This window comes from Carya illinoinensis, chromosome 10 (assembly GCF_018687715.1).
Source record: "Carya illinoinensis cultivar Pawnee chromosome 10, C.illinoinensisPawnee_v1, whole genome shotgun sequence".
In the NCBI taxonomy this organism is placed as follows: domain Eukaryota; kingdom Viridiplantae; phylum Streptophyta; class Magnoliopsida; order Fagales; family Juglandaceae; genus Carya; species Carya illinoinensis.
In genome coordinates this window covers 22,458,856-22,469,839 of record NC_056761.1, presented here as the reverse complement: position 1 = coordinate 22,469,839, position 10,984 = coordinate 22,458,856, and the positions used below count along the sequence as shown (strand labels likewise).

The 10,984-nt window shown below is 37.4% G+C and overlaps 1 protein-coding gene across 1 annotated transcript; it reads left to right on the top strand.

The window, feature by feature from the left end:
- The first annotated feature begins 440 nt into the window (after nt 1–440).
- On the top strand, nt 441–6,925 carry LOC122279612 (protein TRANSPORT INHIBITOR RESPONSE 1-like). The gene is made up of 3 exons (XM_043090340.1): nt 441–1,513; nt 4,563–5,055; nt 5,878–6,925. The coding sequence occupies exons 1-3, from the start codon at nt 1,023–1,025 to the stop codon at nt 6,631–6,633; spliced, it is 1,740 nt and encodes a 579-aa protein (XP_042946274.1). The 5' UTR covers nt 441–1,022; the 3' UTR covers nt 6,634–6,925.
- The last annotated feature ends 4,059 nt before the right edge of the window (nt 6,926–10,984 follow it).

Here is a 10,984-nt window from a genome sequence, read left to right as displayed (position 1 = left end):
TAAGAAGGGAAGTGGCATGACATCTTTATGACTGAACGTGAGTTTCGGAGCAATAACCATGCCACGTTAGTGGGACAGTGGGTCCCCGGTTGTGGTCTCATGGCATCTTTGGAATACGGTTAGGAGCGTGAGACATATAATTCTAGAGCGCGTAGATATTATATAATTATTTTTTAAAAATTAAAATTTATTATTAAAAAGATAATTTATTTTTATATAAATTTTATATTTATTAATTTTTTAAAATAATTATATAGTACTCACATATTCATAATTATAATTATTAAATGAATAAATATCACATATTTTATTTAAAAAAAAAAAATAAATGTAAAATTTATATAAAAATTTTAATAATAAATTTTACTATTTTTAAAAAAAATATATACACGTTTACACAATTCATAACTTACTTTTTATCTCATTTATATTTTTCCATTTATAGTTTCCCCTTAAAATGCTTGTCTGGTTTCTTTTCATTTCTACGGCTCCGCAACCAACCTTCTCTATCTGTGAGCTTCAGCAAATCTGGGATCAGTAGTGAGCAGCCCTGAACGCTGTAAAATTATCCATCGGATTTCTTTCCTCTTTCAAAGTCTTTCCCTTTCACTTGGCTCTTTCCTGTTATCTCTGTCTCTCTCGCTTTCTCTTCATTCGTGGATCTTCCATATGGATATTCTAATGTGCTGCATTTTTATTCTTTCTTTTCAATAAAGCTTCCTCATCTTTTGGTTGCTCGATGAAAAATCCATTCGATGTATATTTTCCAGCTGTAATTTAGCATTCCTACAGGGACGTTGATTTATTCCTATTGATTTTTCCTTTGGTTTGGAATTTATTTTTTAATTTTTTTTCTCCACAAAACCATTTGATTCTCAGAGAATTCCCCCAACCCCCCCCCCCCCCCGCCCCCAAAATTCTTCGTTTTTAGCAATTCTTTTGGGGGGTGTTTCCAGTTCTCATCGTTTTCTAGCTATTTGGAGGTTAGAATTTTTTTATTTGATCTTGAGCTCCGAATCACCATGGATCCTGAGAGGAAGAAGGTTCTGGAACGAGTGGCGGTCTCGACGTTCCCGGACGAGGTTCTGGAACGAGTTCTGGTTCAGTTGAAGTCCCACAAAGACCGGAGCTCCGTCTCTTTGGTCTGCCACAGCTGGTACGACGCCGAGCGGTTTTCACGGACCCACGTGTTCATTGCGAATTGCTACTCGGTGACGCCAGAGATCGTGTCCCGGCGTTTCCCGAACATCCGGAGCGTCAGTTTAAAGGGGAAGCCCCGGTTCTCGGACTTCAATTTGGTTCCTCCGAAGTGGGGCGCCGATATTCGGTCTTGGCTGGTGATGTTTGCGGCTAAGTACCCGTTTCTGGAGGAGCTGAGGCTCAAGAGGATGACCGTTACCGATGAGAGCTTGGAGTTTCTGGCTCTTTCTTGTCCCAATTTCAAGGGTCTTTCGCTTTTGAGCTGTGATGGCTTCAGTACTGATGGGCTCGCAGCGATTGCAACTCACTGCAAGTAAGTATAATTTGTTTCATCTCGGAATATGCGTCATTTTGAGTAATTCTATCATTTGTTATGATTTTGGCAAATGATGAATTTTGCCGTTTACGACTTTTATATTTGGAAAATGTTATTAGTCCATTGGTTTGCTCCTACTCTGACCGCTCGTTCAATTTAATTTCTTTTTAGGACAGTGCTACGGCACCGCTGGGCCTCCCGTTAGGTCAATTTTTTTTTATTTTTATGTTTTTTTTTTTTACATCATTTTTTTAATATTTTTAAATATTTAAAAAAATATAAAAAATTCACAATAATATTAAATAATTTTTACGTAATCACTAAAAAAAAAAAAAAAAATTGGGAGAGATAGCTCCCAGCGGGATCCCAGCGGGAGATCTAGCATTTTCCTTCTTTTTAATGTTTAAGAAAGATGCTACTTGTAAATTTATGTATTTTTTGTTTAAATATTTAAAGATGTTTACAAAAGTATTTTAAAAAATAGATAAAAAAATGTGTAGGAGTTGGGAACCAAAGTGCTCGTACCGCAAACGACCCCATCAAGTCCCGCTTGGATGTTGAGATGATCTCAACCTAGCTCATCCCGTCTCAATATTCAAATATCATTCAAACAAATACTTTTCAATTTTAAATTTTTAACTTTTCAACTTTTTTATCTAATCATTATCTAATTATCTTACACTTCCAAACAAAATACAAAAACAATTCAACTTTTTCAAATCTCAAAACAAAAATAATATTAAAAAAAATTATATTTCAATAATATTTTAACTTTATAATTTTTTTATTAAATATTTTGTCTCTCATTTTCCAAAATTCCATAAAATATCTTAATTCAAACTATTTCACTACTATTTACACATCATCTCATCTCATCCTACTATTTACAAACCACCCCCTGCCCCCGCAGGAGTTTCTCCCTACAGAGCGGGGTTGCCCATCCTACTATGTGAGGGTGAGGCAGACGGCGGCGGGGTAGCGAGGTGCAGCCCCCATTGCCCACCCCTAGATAGACCCACAGCACTGTCGTGGGTCCACATTTATCTAGAGATGGACCGCAGCCCTGTCGTGCATCCAAATTGACCAATGCATAGTCCAGGCCGTGAGAGTGGATTGACCTAGTGATGGATCGTGACAACAGAGTGCTCATAGCCTATCAGAATGATGCTGCATAGGCGGTGACTGAGAAAGGACAAGATGCTATACTTGTAGATCATAATCCGGTTGATGATTGGGTTTTGGACTCTAGGTGTTTCATTTCACACTTCACACTTCATTTCTTTTTGATAAGTAGTTACAATTTCATAACTTTCGAGGGTGCGGTGCACGGGACTGAAGTTTACTCTGCAGGGGTGGGTCCAAATGGCTTTGCCTTCGAGAAGTTCCCCGACGTTAAAAAAGAAAAAGAAAAAAAAGTAGTTACAATTTCATTGTTCGGTGGTATGTATAATGGAGTAGTTTGATGGATAATCTGTAATTTTTCCTTTTTTAAATAGGATTTTCCGATGTGGAAAGACCATAAAAATTGTTTTTTTATAAGCAAAAAGGGTAGAAGGGAACAATTAGAGGTGGCTTCCCAATTTGAGTGTGTCCATAGTAGTAGTCGCTGAGAACAAACAAGAGGGGTCTAGACGGCAGGAAGGGTAGGCTTCTTCAAGTCAGGTTTGAGCCTAGTTTAGATGCCACACTCATTATGGAATTTAATGAATCGTTAGGAAACTATAGTATTTAAAATGAGTATTTAAAGTGACACATCCGAGAAAATAAATAATGAGAGAGTCTATGCACATCTGGTACTATTACACACTTGGCTATGATTAAGATTTATTTTCTTTCATTGAGATAGGATGAGGCTTATTGGATCATAATTCGTTGAAGTTACAACTAATATTTAAAAGACAATTAATTGAGAACGACTAATTAAAGGTGCAGCCTGAATGGTCATGTTCTTTCAGAAAAGTAAACCTTTTCAGAAAGATGCCAATTTAAATGAGTTGACCTTCCAATTTGAAACTCTTTAAAGTCATGTTCTAAATGGAATCTATCCATTTCACTTGAAATGGACAGAATCCTTGTCCATAAAACTAAAAATAGTCAAGTAGATGCTATACTTATTTTTATTCTCTCATTGCTTTCTATCCAATATACAATTTCGTAAAGAGAAATACAGAAACTTCAAAATTTGTCTATGGTGACTTAGGTCTATCGTGTAAGTGAAATGCTTCTAATCTTGCCATAAACTCTTTCTAGTAAATGTAATTATACCTTAAAGATGTTCAAAACGAGCCTTACAGTTGCTTTTAATTTCTTCTTACTGTTTCTACTAAATGATTTTGAGAGTTAATTAGATCAGCAGGTGGCATATATGCTTAGGACTTGTTTAGTTACATAGATGAGATGAGATGAGAAATCTGTTAATAGTAGTGAGATAATTTGTAAATAATAGTGAAATTGTTTGAGTTAAGATGTTTTATAGGGTTTCGAGAAATGAGAAAGAAAAAAAATTAAATAAAAATAGAATATAAATTTTTAATATTATTTTTTATTTTGGGATTTGAAAAGGTCGAATTATTTTTTATGTTTTGTTTGGAAGTTTGGGAAACTTGTAATAATTAAATGGAGAAGTTGAAAATTTGAAATTGAAAAGTGTTTGTGTTAGAAAGATTTTTAAATGTTGAAATGAGATGAGATGGGCTGAGACCAAACGGGACCTTAATGTATTTAATTGGTTGTCTGTTGCCTGTGCTTAGGGCATTATTGAATGAGGATGAGATCTTGCCATTAGATTCACTTATGTGGTCTTATATTTATCCCCTTTTCTGGTCAAGATAAATATTTACCTCCTTTTTTCGCCATTGGCTAAGGATTCTGTTTATTTTATACATTGACTATATTTTGCTATAACTTTTATTAGCGGTTTATAATCCCTCCATCTTTTTCTCCAGTTAAATCTAACATTTGGACCTTGGAGTATGTCTTTGTTGTTTAAATCAATGTTTTGCTCCATTTCTAAAAGATAAAGTTCTATATTCTGATTTGTTTACAGGAATTTAACCGAACTGGACATACAGGAGAATGACCTCAACGATAAAAGTGGCAGTTGGTTGAGTTGCTTCCCTGAAAACTTCTCCTCATTGGAAGTACTAAACTTTGCCAATTTAAGTAATGACGTTAATTTTGAAGCCCTTGAGAGACTGGTTAGTAGGTGCAAATCGTTGAAGGTTTTGAAGGTCAATAGAAATATAACCTTGGAACAATTGCCAAGGCTGCTTATTCATGCACCTCTATTAACAGAGCTTGGTACTGGCTCATTTTTGCAAGAGCATCCAGCCTGTCAATACTCTGAGCTTGAAAATGCCTTCAACAAATGCATGAATCTAAACACCCTCTCTGGTTTGTCAGAAGTTACTGCCTTGTCTCTCCCAGCTCTATACCCTACCTGTGCAAATTTGACTTTCTTGAATTTGAGCTGCGCTGCTTTGCAAAGTGGTGAACTTGCTAAACTTCTTGTTCATTGCCCATGTCTTCGTCGCCTCTGGGTAAGGAACCTGTTATTTGCCATATTTACTAGGCATTTGATTTTCTATAGGTTACTAGCAAAGCGTGGAGAAACATAGAAAACTGCAAGAAGTATGTTTGACATTGTCATGATCCACACTTGATGCATTTCAAAAACATGATAAATTGCTTCTAATGTTCTCCATTGATCTCAACTGAGTTTATGCTTTAATAATTGCACTGTGGAGTATGATATGGACAACAAGAAGTAAGATTTTTGGTCACTGCAACGGACACCTGAACTTGTTAGACACAAGATTTTTGGTCATTGCAACGGACACCTGAACTTGTTAGACACTGCGAGAAAGTTGAATAGAAATGTTCAGAATTTTTAAAACTGGAAACCTATTGATGGAGGTTATACCAATGTTAATGCCATCTCATCTTCCTGGCAACTTTCTCAGTAATGTTGACGTTCCACCTCGGCCATGATTGTTCCAATCTTTAAATAAATGTTAAAAATTGTGGTTCTCAATTAGCAATGCGCAATCAGCATTTTTGGATCTGTGTTTTTTCTTTCTGGTATAAAGTCTGTCATGGCTGACATTTAGACTGATGAGAAGCATGATTATCCTCAGTTGTAGTTCAGTGTATTATGATTGCGTTCTCAAAATTTATAGTTTTTGCTGCCCTCTTAATCAAAATGCCAGAAAGCTCACTGCATGTGGCAAATGCAAGTAATTATGAATCATTTTGTAGTTCTAATGGCTTGGACTTGCACAAGCCACTTGTTAATTACATAAAGCACTGTGTTTGATGACATTAAAGCTTAGGAGGTTATAAATAAAAAATTTCTGATACAGGTCCTGGACACAGTCGAAGACAAGGGTTTGGAGGCTGTTGGATCCAACTGTCCTCTGCTTGAGGAACTCCGTGTCTTCCCTACTGATCCATTTGACGAGGATACGTTCCATGGAGTGACTGAATCTGGGTTCATTGCTGTCTCTTATGGCTGCAGGAGACTAAGCTATGTTCTCTACTTTTGCCGCCAGATGACTAATGCTGCTGTAGAAACCATTGTGCAGAACTGCCCTGATTTCACTCACTTCAGGCTTTGCATAATGAATCCATGGCAGCCAGATTACCAGACAAATGAGCCTATGGATAAGGCTTTCTGTGCGGTGGTGAAAACTTGCACTAGGCTTCAGAGGCTTGCAGTTTCAGGCTTATTGACTGACCTGACTTTTGAGTACATTGGGAAATATGCCAAGAACTTGGAAACCCTGTCGGTTGCTTTTGCCGGCAGCAGTGATTGGGGTATGCAGTGTGTATTGGGAGGTTGTCCAAAACTGAGGAAACTTGAAATAAGGGACTGCCCATTTGGGAATGCAGCACTGCTATCGGGCTTGGATAAATATGAATCCATGAGATCCCTATGGATGTCAGGCTGCAAAGTAACAATGAATGGATGTCGATTGTTGGCAAAAGAGATGCCCAGGTTGAATGTAGAGGTGATAAAGGTTGATGGGAGTAATGAGAGTCAAGCTGATAAAGTTTATGTTTATCGTTCTGTTGCTGGACCAAGAAGGGATGCCCCACCTTTTGTTCTCACCCTCTGAGGTATGCAGAATCCATCGTAAGCTCCCTCTTTTACACTGTCACACACTCGAGAAGGGATTAGACTGCAATTACCGCCTTGAGGCTGCCTAGAAGAATCTGCTTTGTCGCCTTTTGGTTTGCTTTTGGTGTCCCTATGTTGGCTGTGGTTCAGATTCCTCTTTTGTCTTGGCAATATTCAATCCCAAGCATCTACTACTTATCTTTCATTAGACAAGTTGACATTTGTGAAGTCGTTGTAAAATAATTGTAAGTGGATCATCTTCAATCTTTAAAATACCATTCTAGTGCAAATCGGTTGTCTCTTATATTTATTATTCTCTATTATTTTAAAACCATAGATTTGCTTATATGACATCACTTAATCTGTTTGACAATGTTTTTTCGTTAGTGTTATTGAATGAACGAGTTCTTCTATTTATAAGACAGTTTGTAGAACACATAATTCATATTACTTACATGAAATTACTTAAATGACAAGATTTAATTTGTAAGATATTTTAAAATTTTTCATTCAAATCAAATTATATTATGTAAGAACTTTGCTAAGTGTGTTATCCACACCAGCTTGTAAATAAAATTTTTCTAAATAAAAATTACTTTTATAGAGTCATTTCATCTGCATCATATTTATAATATTATAAATAAGAACTAGTGAATATATGTTTCAAGTGTAAATTACTAAATGAAAAATAACATACTTAATTAAATTACTAATGTATTTTATTTATTAGTACCCTTTTAGTTTTTCTAATGCATATCTTTTAGGTTTTCTCAACTTTTATGTTTTTATTTTATTTTTGTTGCTCATCTTCTAGTTTTATAATTAATGGATTCATAGATGTAGTTGAATTTTAAAAGTTAAAAAGAGTCTTAACAGTTGTGACTCGCGATGGCTTGGATTACTTTTTAAGACACTAGATTAAGAGAGATCTCTCTTTTCAGTCAAGGTTTGTGAGGTTTCTCATCGTCACTAACATAGAAACAAAGCAAAGCAGTGAACAATTTTATTGGGATAAAATGTAGCAAGCCCAACCCATATACGTAACAGCTCACTAATAGTGGAGGAAGTTGACAGGGAGTTAACTAGAAATGGGGGGAAAAAGGGCAAAAGTTGATCAGACAAGACATCAAATAAGTGGAATTGGCTAAAAGGAGGGCAACAACCAAAGGAAGGGGACATCTAGAGGACAGAGATATTGGCATCATCTTCAACTCTTCTTCTTATCCATTCCCAACATAGTAATTGAGAGTAAAGTGAGTCATAAGAGCTTGTAAAATCAGGATTTTACCCTCAAAAGACGTGGATGTAGGCCTTAATGTTGAACCACTTACATCTCGTTCTCTCTTTATTTATTTATATTTTCTGCATTTTATTTACGATTCAAACCATTAATGACCATCCAAGCATCACATGACCGTCCAAGTACTGTTGTATAGACCATTTGACCAAACTATTGGCATTTGCTTTCTCGATGAAAAAATGCATCAACGGAGGAAGCTCAACTACATTGGCGAGCCCAAGTGCTAGCCCACCGGACAAGCTCACCTGAGTTGGTTGCCAAAGCTCACAAGTTTCAGGCCGTCTCGCCACCGTAAGATGAAGTGGTGGGGTCATGCTTGTTTGATTACATATGGTAGGCACAGAGCCAATGTGGGTGAGCAAAAGCTCAGCCACCTTGAATTTCGTTGCCTATGGCAAAATCAGCAACTTATACCTTTTCAACTTGACCCCTCTTTTTGTGGGCCTAGCCACCAACCACCTTGTCATTCTAGTCTGAGAACTAGAGTGACCATGGTTAGTGCATGGCTTGCACTACTCATGCATATGGCAAGGAACCCCTTGGGCTTAGACCAAGGGCAATGCCTTCCCGGGCTACGTGCATTTTGGGCACCAAAACATGTATGCAACACTTGATGTTCGGCATATATTCTTATGCAATATTACCTGTAAAATATTTAAAAAATCACTAATCAGATGTTATTGTGTTTGGTTTGCATTGCTTAGATAACTCACAATGAGAGAAGGTGAGATTCATTGCCTAGGCAAGCAAAGTAACTTGTCACCGATCGAAATGTGTTATCACTTGATGCCTTCATAGCCAAGACAAAGAGCCAAGGCTAGTAGATGGAACACGAAGAGAAACAAGCAACAAGCTTTGCTCGCCAGATGACCTCCAACGCTCACTGGACCATTTGCCTTGGGTTTGCTCCTCTCATACTTTCTATTCGAATTATATATTAAAAGAGTAAATAACAAGCAAGGTATTTGGATGAATAAATCACTACTCCACTACAATTCTTGGAGACGTGATCCCTATGTATGATTCAAAGCAGATGGAAACACCCCTTTATTGAGAGCCCCCAAACATTTAGGATCCACTTGGTGCATAATATTAATTCTGTCTTGAGCCCTTGCAATCTATTTCTTAACATGACCAAAATTGTGTTTATTCCAATGCTGAAGCTGCTTACCACAATTCTTGATTTTTTGCATAACCAATGACAAGGTTTTCTCTCCTTCTCTCCATTCCAAGTTGAGGCTATAATCTGCTTACACTCCTTACATCCTATCCACATGGCCTTAAATTTGAAACCAGACCCCCTCCTATGCCTCACATAGTCATCCTGATATTTCAGTCTAATTATGAGATGGTCATAATAGGCAACTGGTAGGTGCTCAACAGCCATCATGGGGAAAAGGGATCTCCATTCATCATTTGCAATGTACCTGTCCAATCTTTCAGAAATATTACCTCCATTCTGCCTCCCATTCCACCAAGTAAATTGAGGACCACTAAAGCTCAAATTTGAGAGCTGACAATTAGATAACAAATCCCTTAAGTCCTCCATAAGTTTAGCTGATCTACATCTTCTTCCTCGTTTCTCCTCCATGTGCAGAATCTCATTAAAGTCTCCAAACAAAAGCCAAGTACAACCAAAAGGGACATTAATAGACCTTAGGAAAGACCAAGTCTCATGCCTCTTTGAAGCTTTAGGCTGCCCATACGCGCTAGTTAGATACCAATAAACATCACTGTCCTCATCAAACTTAACCTCAGCATGGATATGAGATTTAGAAAAGTGAATAATCCTAAGAGAAAATTGACTTTTCCAGAGTAAAGCAATTACCCCCCCCCCCCCCCCCCCCCCCCCCCCCCCCCCCGGGGACGTCTACCTTCATTACTCACTACCAAGCAATTAGGAAACCCCAAAGTAAACTTCAACTTTTCCATTCTATTAACACTAAGTCTTGTTTCTTGTAGGAATAAAACAATGGGATCTTCTCTTCAAATCATATCTCGAAGCACTCAAACTCCCTGTGGGTTCCCAAACTCACAAGAGTTCCAACTAATGAAGCTTATTGCTCCCGACAGAGCTGGCAACCAGCTCCTACCGATATCAAAGAATCAATAGCAACTCCACTATCCTCCACCATATTGGTTCCCTCTAAACAGTCCAGTTTTATTCTCTTTGTACCAACCTGTGTTTCAGTTTTAGCATTACTCATGCTAAGCAATTGTTCCTTTAAACTCTGTTGGCCTATTTTGATAGGTTCAATAACAATGCCTAAAGAGTTTTGCTGCTTACTCCTAGTAAGGATAATATTCTTCACAGATAACTATTTTTTTCTTTTCTTACGACCTAAGCATTTCTTCTGGGATAGAAGTGAATTCTCCTCAGGCCCATTAACTTCATGGCCCATCACCTTGCCTTTACCCTCATTTGGTAATTGACCCTTATCATGCAATGAAGAGTCACTTTCAAAAATAGGATCGAGAGGATGATTATGGCAAGATTGAGTATTGAAAGAATTTTCTACCATTATCAAGTTCTATCACCCAGCATCCATGATCACATTAAAAGAATTGGAAGTTACCTTATTGGCACGTAGATTCACTCTCTTCTTTGTATTAGTTACCAAATTTGATGTCTTCCCCATTAACAGTTCTTTTGAATCAACAGCACCATCCTTCACCATCTCGCATGGCATGTTTCCTCCATGTGCAGCCTGGACTGGATAGAAAACATGATCTTTTGAGTGGTCCCAAACCCTATGACTTGGTTGCATAGCATGCAACCATGAAACTAATTGCATGCAATTTGGATCCTTAAAACCCTCAAGAGGGCACTTTTGCTCAGCATCAACAATTTGACCACAAGTGAAGCAGACCCTTGGTAATTTCTCATACTGAATAGGAGTCCAAAATTGCTTGCCTTTGACTGTTATTGTTTTGCCTCTTGAAAGAGGTTTCTTCAAATCAAGACAAACTTTGAGATGTAAAAACTTGCCCCATCCCAAATCATTTTCATCAACCTCGATCTCATCCACATTCCCTATTAAACTAGCTA